The sequence below is a fragment of the Solanum dulcamara genome, chromosome 2 (genome assembly GCF_947179165.1).
Source record: "Solanum dulcamara chromosome 2, daSolDulc1.2, whole genome shotgun sequence".
Classification (NCBI taxonomy): Eukaryota; Viridiplantae; Streptophyta; class Magnoliopsida; order Solanales; family Solanaceae; genus Solanum; species Solanum dulcamara.
Genome location: NC_077238.1, coordinates 9444351 through 9465576, shown reverse-complemented (window position 1 = coordinate 9465576; position 21226 = coordinate 9444351). Strand labels below are relative to the sequence as shown.

The 21226-nt window shown below is 32.9% G+C and overlaps 2 protein-coding genes across 2 annotated transcripts; both read right to left on the bottom strand.

Annotated features, from left to right (window-relative positions):
* Window positions 1–438: 438 nt before the first annotated feature.
* On the bottom strand, window positions 439–2217 carry LOC129875182 (serine carboxypeptidase-like 50). Its single transcript, XM_055950625.1, has one exon. It carries the CDS (start codon window positions 2102–2104, stop codon window positions 749–751), a length of 1356 nt encoding a protein of 451 aa, XP_055806600.1. The 5' UTR covers window positions 2105–2217; the 3' UTR covers window positions 439–748.
* Window positions 2218–3256: 1039 nt separating this feature from the next.
* On the bottom strand, window positions 3257–7216 carry LOC129880270 (pentatricopeptide repeat-containing protein At1g62260, mitochondrial). Its single transcript, XM_055954230.1, has 2 exons — window positions 4769–7216; window positions 3257–4167 (listed from the first exon to the last, which is right to left on the bottom strand). Exon 1 carries the CDS (start codon window positions 7090–7092, stop codon window positions 5083–5085), a length of 2010 nt encoding a protein of 669 aa, XP_055810205.1. The 5' UTR covers window positions 7093–7216; the 3' UTR covers window positions 3257–4167; window positions 4769–5082.
* Between the last annotated feature and the right edge of the window lie 14010 nt (window positions 7217–21226).

The window sequence follows — 21226 nt, the reverse complement described above, 5'->3', positions numbered from 1 at the left end:
ATTCTGAAAAGTTTTTTCACACAATGTTATACAGATAATGTTTGTTTACTGGGTGGTTGTTGTTGTAAAAAGAAAAATTAGACCATAGTCAAACAGAATCGAGACTAATATTCTAATATATTTTCCTTTCTGTTTCACGAACTAGTTGAACAAGAAGATCCATATATAACAGTACTATTAGTTAAGGATTTTTCTCTTAATATTTCTAGCCAAAATAAAAATAAGAAAATGTAAGTGTAATTACATTAAGCAAGAAAATCAACGGCCTAAATGGAACGAGGTTATTAGCTATAATCACGAGAATAAAATAGACAACAACAACATATCTCATGTAGTTTAAATGGAACGAGGTAATTAGCTATAATCATGAGAATAAAATAGACAACAACAACATATCTCGGGGAGGTTCATACAGTAGGATTTGAAGAGAGTAGAGTGTAGGCAAATCTTACCGATACCTTAGAAAGGTAGATAGACTATTTTCAATAGATTCATGAAAATAAAATAAAGGAATAATGAAATTACAAAAAAAAAAAAAGGAGTTTAAACAACTGGTTAAAGAATGAACATAGCAACATATACATGATCTCTTACAACGTTAAAACAAGTACCTTGCTAAATCCTAAAACTATGTTGCTCGGACTCTTCAAAAATATAATTGCACCCATATCAGATACTCTAAAAATGCACTACTTATGAAGGATCCAACACGCACTTTGACATTTTCGAGAGACTGAACAACATAGTCCTAAAGTACATTAAACAAATTGGTGGACAAGTTTTCAATTTGATCATTAGCAAAAACTCCCTTTTCAAGAACCCAATCTTCAATCATGGCCTGAGAATTCAATGGTTGATCATGTGGAACCAAATGCCCAGCATCCAATATAACAACATGGCTTAAGTTCTTCCATTTCTGCACATACCCTGCTAGCTCGCCGTTAACTTTCCAAACTTTTCTATCTGCTTCCAAGAACTTGTCGATTCCTTTCCACTTCATCCTCTTCACCCACGCCTCGGTTGACACTAAGCCAACTCTCAAATCCAACTGACCTTCATACAACAAAACTTTAGTATTCTTGACGAGAAATTCCACCCTATACTTCACACTCTTCATCAAATCCTCGTGTAATGCTTCCCTCACCACCTTACTACACACCTCGAAAACAATAGTTTCGTTCACTCCTAACGCCTTTTTTACCTCAACATCATTCAAAAACTTGGCTACCAAATGGTTTTGGTATGGCTTTTGCCTTCTAATGTTATACAAAGTTGGCATTTCAGTCATCTTTTGTAACGTGTTCAAGACTTCACTTCTAGCGTTCGTTGCTTCACTCCAATTACCATTCTTTGCCAATGAAATCACCTTTTGTTGAAGCAACTCTAATTTACTCCTTTGTTTATCATTTATCAATCCAAAGTAATATGCATTTGCAGCATGAGTAGCCACTTGGCTTATCGGATCAGTTAGTCCGTTACCAATAACAACTCCAACCAAATTCACTTTACTAGGATCAGGCAACAGGGCATTTTTCTTCAAGATTTGATATCCAATTGCTGGCACATATTTTCCAGCATAACTCTCACCCGTGATGTAAATAGGTCGATCCTTGAACGATTCATTCAGCTCGATAAACTTCTTGATCGCGATATATAGGTGCTTCGCCACATCTTTTTGGTTTCTCGGGATTTCTTCGGGTGTTGAAGCAATGCTGAATCCAACACCAATGGGATTATCAAGGAAAAGGAGGCCAAAAATCCGATTCCAAGATTTACTATTAGGATTGAGCGCCACATGTTCGACGTTTTGCCTGTGAGAAGATGAGACACGCCAAGGGCCTAATTCGTAGAAGTTTCCGACCATAGAGGAGCATCCAGGTCCTCCTTGAAGCCAAATGAGAATTGGGGTTTGAGAAAGAGGTGTTGTGAGATTTTGAGCTTCGTAGAATGTGTAGAAAATGGCGGAGCGGGTGGTGGGGTTGACGGTGAGGTAGCCGGATTTGGTGGGGAGAGATTCTTTAGGGAGTGGAAGAGATGCATAGATTGATGATGAATTGATTAGGAAGTAGTGGAAGAGGAGAAAAGAGAGGAGCTTGAAATCCATCAATGGCAAATCTTGATGGAGTGAGTGATGAAGAAGTGGGCACTGAAGCACTGAGCAAATAAAGATTCCAAAAGATTTACCGATGAGAGAACTCTGGATGGACCCTACGGAGGACACGTTATTAGGATACAAGGTTAGTAGACAGTAGAGTATTATTTTATTTTTTCAAGAATTTAGATTGGTTGGTGTTTGTTATTGTGTTAGCTGTATAATTGTAGTTCTTGGCTTCTTATTTTTGATATTTTGTCCTAGTATGTTGTTTATTGATTTTTGATTATCGCATTATTGTTTTTATTTCTCACACCAAACGATCCTTTAGTGTTTAAAAATATGACACCAACAACATATTCGGTAGAATTTTATTAATTTTGCATTATTTCTTTTAGATACGCTCTATTCTTTTCGGCCTATTCTTGTGAAATTCTACCGAGTATGTTGTTGGTGTCATATTTTTAAACACTAAAGGGTCATTTGGTGTAAGAGATAAAAATAAAGTCATGGAATAAAATAATAGTATCGGGGTAAAATTTTAGTGTCTTGTTTGTGATAACTTATCCAACCATTTATACTATAGTAATGAGATAAATTAGGATAAATTATTTCATATACATGATAGGATAAATTATCCCATAAAAATAATTAATTCTGAAATAACTTGTTTTGTCTTCTTAACGTGCGTCATTTGACGACTCAGTGCATGGATGTCACGATGAAAATAGTTATAATCTTCCCCACTCCACCTAATTTGGCAACATAATGCTTCCAGAAATTGGAACCGAAAATAAGATAACCGGACAGAATGCCTTCCTCTGATTCCTGGAATGAGAGTAGCTTTCCCCGGGATCACAAAACACTATTCTATTAGGTCACGAACTCGTGCCCCATTTTTCAAACCAAAGGAGAGAAGTGTTGCATTTGTTCATCTTGAGAAGAATCTTATAAAATTACATCACAGTTTGATAAAGGTGTCTTAAACTAGACAAACAATGTCAACGTCATGATGAATAGCTATTATTCACTCATTTTGAATAAAAATGATGACTAATGCCTTTCCAATATCCAAATTAAAGTTTTTTCTCAGCCATTTTCGAAGAGATATGAAGCACAAAGTTACAAACAGGGGTTGAGCTTTACAAATATTTTTGGTCATACTCATTATGTAGGAGAGATGAGCCTTCGAAGTGGAGTCCATTAGCTTTCTTGAATATAAAATTATTCGTTCGTCTTTTTTTCATTATTCGTACAATGTTTTAATGATAAAGAAACAAAAAGATGCAACAAAGACACTGAAATTACAAACGAAATTCTTAAATCAGGCAGAAAGATTGATTTTCAACACTATTGTACGTACAGGTACAACATATCCAGCAATTACTGCAGTCCTTGTCAGTAGTACAAGTACTCTAAGTTCTGCATCCCATTTCCCATGGATAGAAGACGACATCTTCAAATGAACTTGTATTCCAGCACCCGGAGTTTAGAGGGCAAGTTTCCTTTTCAGTTACTTCAGCAACAATTTCAAACTCTCATCTGTAGTCAGGGATCATTAAGGCGCATGAGTCCCTCTGCCACTTGCTTAAGTCGATAATTCTGCTTCCATTTCCACCAACTGGAATACATAATCTTAACTAACCCCACACCTCGACGTCCCACATATCAACCAACACAATGAGATAGATATCTTTTGCCTAGCAAACATTTGCACAACATATCAACTATACCGTCACTGGCATGCACATGGTGCTTAACACCTGTAACTTGCCCAAAGATGTCGATTAATAGCTCTCTCAGATTATATGTTTGTGAGACAGTACACCATGCTCGAACATCAAAACAACAGAAGAATCTTTGAATATCTTTGTAGTCAAAGTTGGCTTCCCTAGTCAGTAAATGAATGCTTCTCAGCATTATCCTCAAACCCCACAGATTTCTCTTCAGTTATTTGGATACATGTCTAGGAGTTGGAGCATTGGCATCGATGTTAACGTCCTCCATCCTAATAAGTTTTGATTTCTTTTCTGATTGTTCAGGTGGAAATGCTTGATGCCAGAGAGCAGTGTTGCCTAACATGAATAAGAGCAATCACATGGTCATCTTCAGTAAGCAATAAAAACACCAAATACTTGTTGAGGAAGAAACATAAAGATCAGGAAAAAAAAAAGATGCAAAAAAAATTCACACTCCAGTTGAACTTTATACAAAGATTAGGAACTCTTAGTTCTCTGACATAGATTTGTAAATTCCTGTTATACAAAAAAAAAAAAAACTTGGATTCTTTTCTTTAAATGTTCTTTATTTCTTTTATTATAAGTCCAGCTCATGAAAAGCTAATCAAGAGGGAAGAAGGATTAGGATTTCTTCGAGTTTTAGGGAGAATTAAATAGAACAAAACTCAAGGTGCAAGTACAATAAAAAAGCAGTTCAATAGAAATGCAAGTCATAGAGGTATTCCCTCTGTCCTAATAGGGGCTTGACTATCCTAAATTTCTAGCATCATGAATTATTTATTATCTCAATACATAATGCTATTGAAGTTCAGGCCAGATACAAAGACGAGAAGATAGACTAGTTTACCAGAGAGAGAGAGAGAGCCCAAAGATTGAATGAAGAAAACAACTAATTACTGAAGATAAAAAAGGTGAGAAAAATAAGGCAAAAGCGAACCTGGCAATCATGCAATGTTATCAGTAGAGTCAATGCCTATTTTAGTGGTGTTTCTTCATGAAACAAGCTTCTGGCCCACTAGAATTCACTATGCTCAATTCTTTGAACTCCAACACTTAAACTGCAGACATAAATGCTCCAAAACATCAAATAAGGGTTTTGCAGCATTGTTGCATTATTAGTCAAAGTAAAGAATACTGCAAAAGCTCAGCAGGACACTGCACATGGCATTTTCCTTCTAATGATTTAAACCCCAAAATAGCTAACTCGGTCCAAATTCTTTGTGTGATCAAAATTTACAATTTCAGAAATCACTATGAGGAAGTAGAGCCGACCCTGCTATAAGCGGGCTCCTTCCTTATCTTATTTGTTTCCATCAACATTCTGATTTCATTTGCATCATCCCACCTTCCAGCATCGGCATACATGTTATACAGCAAAACATAAGGGCCTGAACTCTCTGGTTCCAGGCGCATTAGCGCTTCAGCTGCTATTCGCGCCAACTCAACATTGTTGTGCACCCTGCAAGCACCTAGTACTGCACCCCAGACAGCCTTATCTGGCTCCACTGGCATAGTGTTAATCACTTTCATCGCCTCCTCAAGCTGCCCGTCTCGACCAACAATATCCACAAGGGAGGCAAAATGTTCAACCTCAGGTTTGATGCCAAATTCAGAGTCCATAGATTTAAAATATAACCGACCTTGTTCCACTAAACCAGAATGAGCACAAGCATTCAGAACTGAAATGAACGTGATGCGAGTTGGCCTCACTTTAAGGCACTTCATTAATTCAAAAAGCTCTAGGGCTTCAAATGCAAAACCATGAGATGCATATCCTCCGACCATTGCATTCCATGAGATTACGTCCTTTTGAAATTTCATCTTTTCAAATATTGTCCTTGCTTCATGTATTGCGCCACATCTTGCATACATAGTTATTAGGGAATTGTTTAAAGGTATATCTGGTATAACAGTCTTTGTCACTAATTGATGAATCTGCATACCCAGAAACAATGCCACAGTTTCAGCACAAACACTTAGGAGTGAGGAGAGTGTGTGTCTATCAGGTTTCTCCCCAGCCTGTTGCATCTCCCTGAATAACTTTATTGCTCCTTCATAGTCTGCATTTGTTTCACATGCAGAGATCATTGAATTCCAAGAAACCCGATTCTTGTGGGGCATCCTTTCAAAATAATCACGTGCCAATTCTAACATTCCCGTCTGTGCATATCCAGAGATGATTGAATTCCATGATAGTACATCAGGATTCGGCATTTTAGAAAACAGGTTTGATGCTTCACTCATATTTGAGGCATGAACATAGCCACAAACCATTGTGTTCCATGAAAATGTATCCCTCTCTGTCATCTGATCAAAAAGTTCTCTTGCAGAAACCACATCTCCTGCTTTGATATAAGCCATGATCATGGAATTCCATGACACGACATTCCTCTCAAATCTCTTCTTTCTGCTAATTCCCTGACCACTATAAGATGGAACTTTATCAAAAAGGCGTCTAGCATCACCAACTCTTCCTTTCTGACCATATCCAGCGATCAAAGTGTTATAAGCATGAACCATATCTTCTTTCCCATCATTGCTCTCTCCAAATTCATAAAGAACATTTTCCGCCTCATCCAATTCCTCATTCTGTATCAAACCCGATACAAGTACACCAAGAGAAGCCGAATCCCTCTCCGGCATTCTCTTAAAATACCCAACAGCAGTTTTCACATCCCCATTACGCAAAAACCCCGAAATCACGGCATTCCAAGACACAACATTCTTAACAGGCATACATTCAAAAACCTCCAACGCTTCACCCATTTTCCCAGCTTTAGCATACCCACTAATCATAGTATTCCAAGAAATGAAATCTCTTTCAGGCATTTCACCAAACAGATTCCTACCCTCCTCCAAATACCCCTTCCCTTTACAAGACAAATACCCAGAAATCATCAAATTCCAAGAAACAACATCTCGTTGAGGCATTTCATCAAACAGGTACCGTGCTTTCACAATCTCACGATGTTGCACGTACCCACTTATCATTGAGTTCCAAGTAACTGTGTTTCGATGCGTTAACTCATCGAATAATGTCCGAGCATCTTCTAATCGACCATTTCGAATCAAATTTGTGATGTTCTTGTTTGCTCTACGTATATCTGGAAGAGCATCAGAAATTTTGCGCCTCAATGTAGAATGATAACGTATTTTTTGACTTGATTGTTGAGCAATAATAATATATTGTGCAATGTCTCTGCTATACAGATGGCTTAGCTGCCTCCTTAACCTGCTTATATTCCGCCACCAAAGTGCCATCGCACAAACAGAGCTGCTTATAAGTCAGTTGGTTTTGTTTTCTTAAGTTAAGCGATTTGGCATATTTGTATTTTAAAAGAATTAGTATTTGAATGTAACTTAAATTAATACCTTTTGATATTCGGTATTTATTTGCTAAGAGATATTAATACTGTTTGGTATTCGGTATTTTTTAAATACCGTTCGACAGGCCATCAATACACTCTCAGAGAGAAAATTAAAAGTATAAACATAAGCAACTCAAATACAAATGCATCCTGAAGCACTAACAAAAGAAATGATCATTTGATTTATCATCTGTACAAAGGAAAAACATATTGACAATGTTGCAGTGGATATTATTTCCTAGCTACTACTTAGTACTTACTATTGCACGGCACTAGATTTGATCACAAAATATTAGAAAAGATTAGACACAAATATTTTGATAACAATTCATCTTGGTTCTCCATTAAGTTGGTTGGGGTGCATTGGTTCTAATTTCATGGCACATATGTTTTTTTGTCGCATTAATTAATTCTTTTTGATATTTTTTTACTTGTTGATCTTTAATTATGTTGTGCCTACATTGAAAAATAGAAATAATTGAAGTATGATATTCAATTTATAATACAATCGACTCCAACTTCAATATAGTATTACCGAATATCATACTGAACCGAAGTTTAATTTATCGATAATCGAATTATCAAATCGAAATTTAAAAGTTCAATATTTGATATTTACTTTTAACTATCGATTACCGAATTCAAAATTTGAAAATCACGTACTGAATACCGAACGTCCACTACATCTTTTCTTTTTTGATCTGTTTAAAAAAAGAATATCTATTTTTATTATTTGACAACTATTTAATGACATGATCCCTATTTTATTCCTATTGAATTTCACTTAATATTTTATTGTAAAGAAAATTCAACTGAAAGTAAATACTAAAGTGACCTTAATAAGAACAACTCAGTAAATATAACAAAGTCTTTCTTATTTTTTAAATTTCATGCTCAGCCAAACAATACCATATAATTTAGAACAAAAAAAATAATATATTTTTGTATGATTGGCAAAATTGCTACTTTTACGACATTTTCATTTGTTTGTGAAGTTAATCGGTTATTAGTTCAATTATTCGCTCAATAAGGGTAGGGAAAAGAGTAAATATATTCTTCAGCTTTGTGATTTAGAGTGAATATGTCTCTTGTCATAAAAATAGTGCGTATATACCTTTTTGCTTAACAAATAGTGCATATATAAAGTCGTTATTTAACAAATAGTACATATCTATCCTTTTTCTTAACAAGTTGAATTAAAAATAATAATTTAAAATTAATTTTTTAATTTCAAAAATATCACATGACTTTAAAAGAAAAAATTACCTCACTCATTTTTTTTACCTCTTCAAAATCGAACCTGCCCCAACCCAGCTACAATTAATAATTCAGTCCATTTTTTTTTTCAAACCCAATCCAAAACCATTTTATAATTGAGTAGAAGAGATATTGAGTTTTTTTTTTAGTGTTTGCGTTTTTTTTTTTAATAGATAAGTCATAAATCCGTACAATCACTAATCTATTCTTATTTACTCTAATTTGCTACTAAATATTGGATGTGATGACCACAAATTAATTTGTGCTTATTAGATACTATTAATATTAATTCTATGGCTTTGTTAATTGTCTTCAACCATTAAAGAAAATGAGGGGACGTGTTGACCAAACTTTGGATCAAGTTTTTAATTTAAATGTGTAAATTATAATTCAATGTCTTTAAGGAGTCGCTTGGTTGGAAATAAGTTATCCCAGGATTAATTATTTCGGAATAGGTTATCTTGGGATAAGTTATTCCACCATGTATGAGGGATAATTTATCCCATCACTAAGGTATAAATGGTGGGATAAATAATCCTCGGACTGCCTAATACCTCCAATTAAATGCAGGATAAAGTAGTCCTGCATTTTATTCTTGAAATTGTTATACCTTATACCTCACACCAATCAACTCCTAATAGATAAGACCATAAAATATTTGTCTATTCTTGTTAGAGTTACTTCAATTTGCTATAAAATATTTTGGGTCATCAAATTAAGAACACCTACTTTAATTATTCAATATTGGTGGTAAAATCAAAATTTACTGAAATATTCAACTAAACATGCTATAAATAGAAGGAAAAAACATTATCATCACACCTTCACATATTATTTTCAAGTAAACATTTTTTGGCATTAGAAAAAATATTTTGATATGGCTTTCAAAGTGATGACTTTTCTTCTTATCATCATAGTGATGAAACTTTGTAAGTTTTTTCCTCTTTTAAATTGTATTTGTTTTATTTTTTTTTAAAATACTTGAATATCACAACCCCTTTTTGAGTTTTTCACAAATTTCATTTGTGTTTCTTGTATTAAAATATTATGCTTATGTGTTTATTTATTTAATTTTTTCTTAGTTGAAGTTACACATTCATTAGAGGGAGGTGGAAGAAGTAAACGATTTTTTATTTTTTATTTTAGGATTAGAATTATGTATGTGAGTATAAGATGCATCAACTAAACATCAACATTGTTCCATATTATTTATGATTTCTTTATCACTTAATTAGTTTTGTTTAATAATTTGTTTCAAAGTTTTTATGTGAATTGTTATGGATAATTTTTTGAAATATAGAAGAGAAAAATTACATGTATTTGCTTACAGATATAATACGGACCTTTAGTAGATTTTTTTGTCGAAAAGTTAACAGTAACCCTAGATTTTCTACAAATTTGTTGAAACAATTTTCAACAAGTACATTTTCAATGAACTATGTCATAATTTTGTAAAAAATATGTGTGTTCCTAGTAGTATATATATTTTTCATTAAGGTAAAAGCTTCTATGTATACATAACATGATCAATTATAGATTCTTCATTTTTATAGGTGTTTCACCAAACGTTCAAGCAAGAAACGTCAAGTTATGTTGCTTTTGTCAGAAAGATGAAGATTGTAAGAGTTTTTGTAAAACACCTCCGTATCGTTGTGCACTTAATATATGTGCTTGCTCAAAAGATGTGTCTCCTAAAATCGAATTGCAAAAACTAATGAAGGCACAAATTGAAGAATCAAGACTTCATGGACCAAATATCAAAATAGAACAATGATAAATGCTGAAGTTAGAGTCTTTTTCTTCAAAATAACTGATATTCAGCTATCGATTATATGTAACTTACAACAAGGCTAATCCTAAAATAAGAAAACTTTCTATTTATATACATTTTTCCTTTTCCTTTCCTTTTTTCCATTTTTTAATATTTCTAATTTTTCTATACGTACGTCATGCATGTATCCTAAATCATATAATTAATACACAATTATGTAAAATAATATCAATACTACTAAAATTAATTTGAATATATAATTATATGTCATGCCTCGAACCTACATTCTGCACGTCGCCAGTATCCGATACCATTTCTGGTCTGAATGTACCCATAAGGTGGCATGAAACATGAGCATACATCTAGACATGAGAGGAATTCATAATTTTAAAGAGGAAATACATCAACCCCCCCCTCCCCCCCCCCCCCCCCCGCCCTCGAACTTGGCAGCATAACTTACTTTAGTACTTTAACTACATGGGCGTTTAAATACCACCCTTAACAACTTCAAGTGAATTAAATACCACCCTAAAGGGTGACGTGGCAGAAAGAGTGACTGCATTCTCCTTAAAGCGGATAAAGATATTTTTTTAAATAAAAAAATTATAAAATCATACACATGACATTTTTTATAGGTCAATATATAATTAATATTTTAAATATTATTTTTTTGATATATTAACTTTTATTAAAATATGTAAATTTTCTTATCAAACACAATTTTTTAAAATCTTTTTCTTTCTTTATTCTTCCCCAATATAGTTTCTTCTCCATAGAAACATCATTTTTTCCTTCATCTTCATCTTCAACTCTACCATACCTATTCGGCATACCCATCATCGAAATATCAATTACATGTTTGCTTTGAAACTTCAATTTCTCAAATTCGCCATTGATGAACATCTTGGTGATTTATTTTTAGAGGAAGAAAGCCTCCATTCTTATTTGCTTATCTCATTTTGAGGGGAAAGAAATTAGAGAAAGAAAGAGGACAAGGAAAAATGGATGGGGGGGGGGGGGAGAGAGAAAGAAGAAGAAAGTGAAGGACAAAAATGGTGAATAAGGAAAAAGAAAGAAGTGAGAGGTGGGTGGGGGTAGGGGCGGGGGTGAGGAGAAAATAAAAATGGGCCATTTTTATATTTTGATTTTAAAAAATATATAATTTTAATTAATTAATTAGGATAAATTAATTTAAAAAGTGTTAAAAAATAAATAAAAATAATTAATGACATGATGCTGACATGACAGTGATGTAGGGGGGCAAGAAAAGAGAAAGAAGAAAGAACAGTGAAGGACAAAAATGGTGAACACGAAAGAAGAAAGAAGTGAGGGGTGGGGGCGGGGGAGGGAAAATAAAAATGGGTTATTTTTATATTTTGATTTTAAAAAATATATATTTTTAATTAATTAATTAGGATAAATTAATTTAAGAAGTGTTAAAGAATAAATAAAATTAATAACGTGGTGCTGACATGGCAGTGATGTGGTGCTTATATGGCGATGATGTGGCAGGTGAGAATGGTTTTATGATCTCAGGGTGATATTTAATTTATTTCAAAGTTGTTAAGGGAGCATTTAAACACCTGTATAGTTAAAATATTAAAGTAAGTTATGCTGTCAAGTTTGTGGGGGCTTTTTGATGTATTATCCCAATTTTAAAACATACTCTTTGTGAAATCCATCATAATAAAGAAAATAGGTCTTCTAATAAAAGCTTTTCATAAATAAATTATTGAAGTTTTGAAGCATAGCAATACCAAGGTCAAAACTGGAATACATGAGGTCTTTCTCACGAAGATGCGAAGCCTAGAGATGAGTCTATTTCAAATTGACTGACTATCTGTCTATGAAGTCTTTAACATGACAAAGTAATATCTACCGGATAAGGCCCCTCGTCTACCTTTAGCTAATCAGTTATTACTTACTACTAAGATGAACTCAATATGATCAAGTCCTCTAAGAGCAAGGAGGACTCACTTAAGTTGAGAAAAATGGAACTAAGAAATCTTTTGTCATTGAGTCTAAATCCTTGAAACCACATCATAAAATGATTCAACGTCAAATGACGTTACTATATGAAATATATGGTATGTAAAAACAACTGAATGAAAATGATACTATAACTGATAAAGCTGGATAATTGAACATGAATTTGATAGACGTCAAGATCTTGAAATATCTGAGTACAATAATATAAGAAATATATTATGATTATCAAAATCAATTAATGCAACTAAAGAACTTAAACAGAACTTCTGGAACTGATCATCCGATGACTGAACTGAATATCCATATGCAATGCATTTTTCAAAACTCTTTCCAATTGGTGCCACAAATCATATTTTATGAAATTATAACTCATACGTACAGTATTTTAGTTTCATAAAATATTATACTTTTAGGTTAACCTGACATAATCACCATGGGAGCACATGGAGTCTGATCTCGATCTGATCAGCTAAGCCACCACATACCTTGTTAGGGGTATGAAGCATACATGTCTTGTGGATCCATAATAAGCCCTAATCAGGAGCACATAGAGAAATCACTCGAACCAACAATATGATCCTTACCATACGCTGGCCTACGTAGTTTCGGACATTCGATATCTGAACTTATGCCTTCTTGGTGCTACCCATTACTTCAAAAACCATCATAATAGAGCTTTGAGTTCATATATCATAATTTAAGAGAATGCCCAAGAAAAACATGTTTGACTTGAAAGTCCATACTTTATAACGTGAGTCATATACATATCTCATAGAGATCATGAGAAAATATACTTCATAGTTCATACGATAAAAATCATTGAAAGACACTTGGTATCCATATACCATAGTTCATAATTTAAATCATGTAAATTATTCCATTAAATCACAGGGTTCATAGTTTTGGGCAGAACTTCATTGGATTAATACTTAGATTAAATGTCATAAAAATCATAATTCATACTTTTGAAATCTCAGGGTTAAAAAAAGGATAGACTCTTGAAATAAGATTTTCTTAGAGAGTGAATGATGTCGTGGGGACTCATAAATTCATAAAGAATCGACATGAGAAACATGACTTTTTGTACATACATAACCTGACAATTTATGAGGTAATCATATGAATATGAAAGAATTAAAATAACTTTTGTGGAAGATTTCATAAGGACATTAGGAATCATAAAAATATATGATAGCATCATAAGATTTATTTTTATTTTTTTGAAAATTTCAAAGCTCATAATTCTAGGGTTCATACTATAAGAAGAATTTTCAAGAATTCATTGTGGAAATATGAAGAAACCATTAACAAGTTATTAAGAAGTCATTAAACTTAATTTTCAAGATAGAAACCATTATTTTTATATAGTTCATAATTTCATGGAGGAAATCATGTAAAACTCATATGGTAATTGATTATTATGAGAATATGATACTTTCATGGAGGGTTCTTTGGGTTTCATAAAGAATCAAGAAACAATTGAAAAAGAACATATATTTTCATTCTAACCCTAACTTATTTATAGAAGATACTTTGAAAACATGAAAATTTAGTTCATGGGGAAGAACAAAGTATTCCCACACGTGGAGATAGCCTTATATACCTTAGTGATAAAACTTGATGATGAACCTTAGAAGATGAACCCTAATTTGGTATAGTTTAAAGTCTTGAGCATAGAAGTTTTTGGAAAGAGAATGAGAGGATTGAAGTAATGAAAACTGATTATCTAACCCTCCTAAGATGTTTTAAGGTTATTTAGATAAATTTTCTAAAGCTTTTAGGATAAACATACCTTCCCCAAACACAAAATCAGTAAAAATTCACGTTCTACCGTCGTTTGAGTGACAAACTATTGTTGGGTGACAGACCGTCACTCAAGCCATCAAAATAGCCTAAAAATGACCTTATGGGTCATTGTAACGCCCAAGTGTGATGGATCATCACACTTAACATCACTTTTACTGTCACACACTGCTAGGTTAGAGCGTCTTTGATAAATCAGTCATAACTTTTTACTTTAGATTCAGATTAACAAATAGACGATGGCGTTGGAAAGAAGACTCATAGATCTTTAATTTTATGGATCATGGGTCACCTAAATCTTCATATTCTGAAAGTTATTGTCATTTGAAGTTGGTCCTTATATGATCCTATGTAAAAAGTCAATCGATAAAAAAGTTTTGAACTTGACTTGGTGTTAGAGGTTCTTTATGGCTCTAATTCACATATAATACACTCCTAATACTTAGAAATTGATCTTAACACATATATACAATTGAAAGTCATCAGGTTCGGACCTATACGCATATGAAAAATGATTCAGATCTTAACTTAAAAATTTTCAGAGTGTTACATTATACGTGAAAGAATAAAGCATAAGTTTTTATGGATGATATATATTGATCATTATCATTCGTTGGATGCTCTTTAACCTCCCCACAATGATGGCTCTGTTGTCTTGGGGAGCGTTGTCCAAACCTATAAAGACGAATAACTAAATTGAAATTAGATACATATGATTCTTTTTACTAATTTTGATTTTATGAGGTACAAATATATAATGAAATAGAGTGTATTTTATTCTTGTAGACGATATTCCTGATGTATGTTATTTTCATGAGTTTTGATTGTACTGTCATCATCAAGACTCTTAGGCCTCATTTGTTTTCATTAAGATTAAGACATCTGAATTTGAATTCTCATATGAATGATTAAGATATTATCTTTAGGTCTAAACACTAAATGATTAAAATTGTTTATTTTTCAACATCCGAATGTGTATAATTTATTTATATTTAAACTTCATAAATATATAATGAGAAACTAATTAATCATTGATCTTTTCTCAAAGCATATTTTTTTTTAAAAAAGGTTGCTGCCTTTTGTAACTATAGAATTCAAAATGAAACATATTTATTGATGATAAAATATCTATTTTGAATGCTCTTCTTTCTCTTTATTGTCGATTTTTGGGCGTTTAATTTCCTTTTTATTTGGCTTAAGTTGCAGACATCTTGATCTTCTTATATCCTAATTTTACAACTGAAAACTAGCATTAAAATTATGAAATAAAGATGGAGAATTGGATTAGAAAATATTTAAACAAAATTTGATAATTTACTAGTTTTCAAGATAAAAATACTAGATTGATTGATTGATGGTTAAAGAGAGACGAGAAAGAATGAAGTTGATTTGAGAAAGACAAAAAGAAAACAGTACATGAGTTTGAGAGAGAGAAATAGAAGTATGAGTTTTAAAGTGTGAACGGTATTAAGACTCTTTCACAGATCTGATTCGGTCAAATGTATTCAAACTTATTAATATTTTTTTTTTAAAAATGCACTTAATGGGCTTAGGTCTGAATCGTACAAATAAATAAGACCTTAGTGTCAATACTAATATTCCTTTTGAAAGAGCAACATAAAATTGATCATGTGGGAAAATTTATTATTATAGCTACAATGTTATAAAAATGAGACTAACTCAATAATTTAAAAGGAAGGAAATAAGAGCAAGAGAGAGAAAAAGAGAATTGCCGTATGTTTTTCTGTATATTTTTATCTTTCATTTGCACAGAATGTGCACATTATATAGGCATGAAGAAGAGTCAATTTGTTGCCTAACTTGCCCAACTATCCAAGTGGGTGAGTCCCACTTGGATAGAGACATCCATGCACAACACTCCCCCTTGGATGTCCATGTATAATGTGTCTCCTTAACAATTCTATAAGAGATAATATATATATGTATTCTGAATACCGATAGATCATGTGCCTCAATAAAACCTTACTAGAAAAAAACTAGTGGGAAAAGCCAGTTAAGGAACAAGAGTACACATATCTGGTAATACGCCTTGGGTACTGCCTCATTAAAAATCTTTTCAGAAAAACCCAGTGGGACAAAACCTTGGTTAAGGGAAAAAGACTGTAGCGCATATTTTACTCCCCCTAATAAAAATTTCATTTTATATTTTGGAGACGACGCATTCCAATCTTATATCTCAGCTTCTCAAAAGTTAATGTTGGTAATGCTTTTGTGAATAAATCTACAAGATTATCACTTGAACGAACTTGTTATACATCAATATCACCATTCTTCTAAAGATCATGTGTGAAGAATAATTTTGGTGAAATATGTTTTGTTCTGTCTTCTTTTATAAAGCCACCTTTTAATTGAGCTATGCACGCGGCATTGTCTTCGAATATAACTGTGGGTACTTTAACATTATTTTGCAGGCCGCATCTTTCTTTGATGAACTGTATCATCGATCTCAACCACACACATTCTCTACTTGCTTCATGAATTGCTATTATTTCAGCATGATTTGAAAAAGTAACAACAATAGACTACTTTGTAGATCGTCATGATATAGCAGTTCCTCCGTGTGTAAATAAATAGCCTGTCTGAGATCGAGCTTTATGTGGGTCTGATAAATAACCTGCATCTGCATAACCAATAAGATCTGCGCAACCTTTGTTAGTATAAAACAAACACATATCAATAATACCCTTCAGGTATCGCAAAATATGTTTGATACCATTCCAATGCTTTCGCGTTGGGGATGAACTATACCTTGCTAACAAATTAACAGAAAATATTATATCAGGCTTAGTTGCGTTAGCAAAATACATAAGTGCACCAATAGCACTGAGATATGGTACTTCAGGACCAAGAATTTCTTTATCCTCTTCTAGAGGTCGAAATTGATCTTTTTCCACTTCAAGTGATCGAACAGCCATTGGAGTACTTAATGGATGTGCTTTATCCATGTAAAATCATTTTAAGATTTTCTCAGTGTAGGCAGATTGACGGAAAAAGACCCCGTCTGCTAAATGTTCAATTTGCAGACCTAAATAAAGTTTTGTCTTTCCAAGGTCTTTCATCTCAAATTCTTTCTTTAGATATTCAATTGCATTTTGGACCTCTTCAGGGGTTCCAATGAGATTTATATCATCAATATAAATGGCGAGTATAACAAACTCTGATTTCATTTTCTTAATAAAAATACATAGACAAATGAAATCATTTATATAGCCTTCATTTATTAAGTACTCACTAAGGCGATTATACCACATGCGCCCTAATTGTTTCAGATAATATAATGATCTTTGCAGTTTTATTGAGTACATCTTCCGAGACTTATTACATACTTCAGGCAATTTTAATCCTTCTGGTATTTTCATGTAAATTTCATTATCAAGTGAACCATAAAGGTAAGATGTAACTACATCCATTAGATGTATTTCAAGATTTTTATGTACAGCTAGACTGATGAGATATCGAAATGTTATTCTATTCATAACAGGTGAATATGTTTCTTCATAGTTGACCCCGGGTCTTTGAGAGAATTCTTTGCAACAAGGCGTGCCTTGTATCTTATAATTTCATTTTATTTTCGCATAAAAATCCATTTATAGCCAACTGATTTCACACCTTCAGGGATTTGGACTACAGGTCCAAAAACCTTATGTTTAGCAAGTGAGTCTAATTCTGATTGAATTGTTTTTTGCCATTCTGGCCAATCACATCTACGTCGATATTATTCAATGGATTTAGGCTCAAGACTTTCACTATCTTGCATGAGGTTAAGTGCAACATTATATGCAAAAACATTATCAACCATGATTTTTGATCAATCTAAATTCATCTAATCACTGGTAGAACTTATTGAAAGTTCTTCATTCAATTGAATTTCGGTTTCAATGATTTCTTCAGAAATATCAGGACTACTCAAATCTTGACCTTCTTCAGAAGGTTTAAGGTATCGAATTATGAAGGGTGAGTCAAACTCAATATATATGCCCAACCATCATTGAGGGCCCATCTTTGTACGTTGCGGTGGTGCTACAGGCACGTATACTGCACAACCAAAAATTCTTAGATGGGCTATATTTGGCTCATAACCAAATACTAATTATGACGGAGAGTATTTATTATAATGTATCGGTCTGAGACGTACAAGTGTTGCTGCATGTAAGATAACATGACCCCAAATAATAATTGATAATTTTTTTCATTAGTAGAGGTCTTTCTATCAATTGTAGGCGCTTTATAAATGACTCTGCAAGGCCATTTTGAGTATGAACATGAGCAACATGATGTTCAATTTTTATCCCAATTGATAAGTAATAATCATTAAAAGCTTGAAATGTAAATTCTCCAGCATTATCAAAATGAATAGCCTTAATTGGATAATCTGAGAATTGCGCTCTCAATCTTATTATTTATGCTAACAACTTCACAAATGCCAGGTTGCGGGATGATAAGAGACACACATGAAACCATATAGATGATGCATCTATTAGGACCATAAAATATCTAAACAATCCACTAGGTGGATGAATAGGTCCACATATATCTCCATGTATACGCTCTAAAAATCCAGGAGATTCGATGCCAACCTTCAGGGTCGATGGTCTAGTAATTAATTTGCCTTGATAACAAGCAACACATGAAAATTCATCATTCGTAAGAATCTTTTGGTTTTTTAACAGGTGTCCAGTTGAATTTTCAAGAATTCATCTCATCATTATTGATCTAGAATGACCTATTCGATCATGCCATTGCACAAATATATTTAGATTAGTAAACTTCTGGTTTACGATCATATGTGCTTCAATTGCACTAATTTTTGCATAATATAGGCCAGAGAACAAAGTTGATAATTTTTTCAAAATATATTTCTGGCCTGAGACACTATTGGTTATACCAAGATATTCAGTATTAATTTGATTTACTGTCTCAACATGATATCCATTTCTGCGGATATCTTTAAAACTTAACAAGTTTCTAGGGGATTTAGAAGAGAATAGTGCATCTTCTATAACAATAATTCTTTCATTAGGCAGAATTATAGTAGCTCTTCTGGAGCCTTTTATCATTTTTGAATTACCAGAAATTGTAGTAACATTTGCTTTTCTTCTTAGCAAGTTAGAAAAATATTTCCCGTCTTTAAATATAGCATGGGTTGTTTCACTATCAATTACACAAATATCCTCTTGATTGATCATTGATCCAAACAAGATTTGAGGCATTTCCATATTTTCTTCAATAAGAAATAAAATAAGTATTAAAACAACACAAATTTTATTTATTTACATGGACTATAAAAATACAAACATAATATTTAGTACAAATAAATAAAAAAAATTATTTACATATTGTTAATCTTATCGATATTCATATTTTCTTCTGGAAAATTAAAGAAATCAGCTACATCCAAATGCATAGGCTCAATATTATCCTCAGAGATAAAATTAGTCTTTGGATTATTTTCTGTCATTTTTAAGGATGCCTGATATAGTTGAACCAAGCGTTTTGACGACCGGCAAGTCCACAACCAGTGCCCCACACCTCCACATCTATGATATACACTTTCTGATTTTTTTTGTAAATCTTCTAGCTTTTTACCTCGCCTTTTATATTGTTGATCATTTTTCGGTGTCAGCCGAGTATTATTATTATAATTTCTTTTTTGCCCATGACCACGACTGGGGCCATGACCTCTTTCTCGTTGGTTATAATTTGCATAATTCACTTCTGGGAGTGGTAAAGAACCAATGGGCCGACTATCATAATTTTTTATTAATAATTTATTATGTCGTTCAGCAATAAGAAGGTGAGATAGTAATTCAGAATATTTTGTAAAACTTTTTTTTGCGATATTGCTGCTGCAGGTGCATATTCGCGGGTGAAAATGTGAAGTATATTTTTTTGAATTTATCTTGCTCAGTGATTTTGTCCCCGTATAAATTTAACTGAGTTATAATTCTAAATAGGGCAGAATTATATTCAGATATATTTTTGAAATCCATTAGTCTCAGATTTAACCAGTCATGACGTACTTGTAGAAGCATGACCAACTTCAGGTGGTCATATTTTTTTTTAAAATTTTTTTTCTCAATTTCAGGGGATCCTTTAATGTAAGATATTGTAATTTTAGCCCCTCGTCAAGATGGTGGCGGAGAAAAATCATAGCTTTTGCACGGTCTTGACTAGATGTCATGTTATCATTTTTGATGGTGTCTGCCAGACCCATCAATTCTAGATGAATTTCAGCATCTAGTGCCCATGAGGAGTAACCTTTTCCAGAAATGTCCAGAGCCACAAATTCAAGTTTTAAAATATTTGTCATTTTATGAAAATAAAATTAAATAAAATTTTTACCACTTTTTGTTACCTTAAAAAAATAGCCGGAGCCTCGTGCTGATAACGTGTTATAAAAATGAGACTAACTCAATAATTTAAAAGGAAGGAAATAAGAGCAAGAGAGAAAAGAAGAGAATTGCCGTATGTTTTTTTGTATATTTTTTTCTTTCATTTGCACAGAATGTGCACATTATATAGGCATGAAGAAGAGTCAACTTGTTGCCTAACTTGCCCAACTATCCAAGTGGGTGGGTCCCACTTGAATAGTGTCTCATACACAAATAATATAATATTGGAGATTGCTTGATTCTATAATTTATTTATTGCCACTATTTCAAAATGTACCTTTTCCTCTTGTGTAGCTTTGATATCATAAAAAGAAGGCAAGCAACACAAATGCAATTAATTTAGGCCTAATTACCTGTCTTCACATAAGTTTTTCATATTACAATTTCTACCATATTTCATTCCTCAGATATATGTATTTGGCGCTTCCAAATACATGCTAAATAAATACATTTAATTATATATATCTAAATATGAAATGTAACTGAAACACATTAATTTAGGAACAAATTGCGCATATTTTCCTGAATTTTTGAATTTAATCTCAAAAAAGTTCAAAAAATTTAATTTTTTCTCATTTTTTCGAGTATCAAAATTTTTTTTCTATAGATACATATAATCTTAACTCAGATACATGTACACTTTATCAAATACATAACTCTCAATTAAATACATATGTATATTTTGTTAGACACATATTTTGACTACCGTCTTTCCTCCTCTCCCCTTCATCTCTGTCTCCTCTCCGTCCAGAGACCGCCGTCTAGATGAAAACTCCGCTAAACCAGCGAGGGAG

Excerpts from the sequence above, each read along its gene's own strand:
- LOC129875182 (XM_055950625.1), bottom strand. The coding sequence starts at position 2,104 with ATGGATTTCAAGCTCCTCTCTTTTCTCCTCTTCCACTACTTCCTAATC.
- LOC129880270 (XM_055954230.1), bottom strand. The coding sequence starts at position 7,092 with ATGGCACTTTGGTGGCGGAATATAAGCAGGTTAAGGAGGCAGCTAAGC.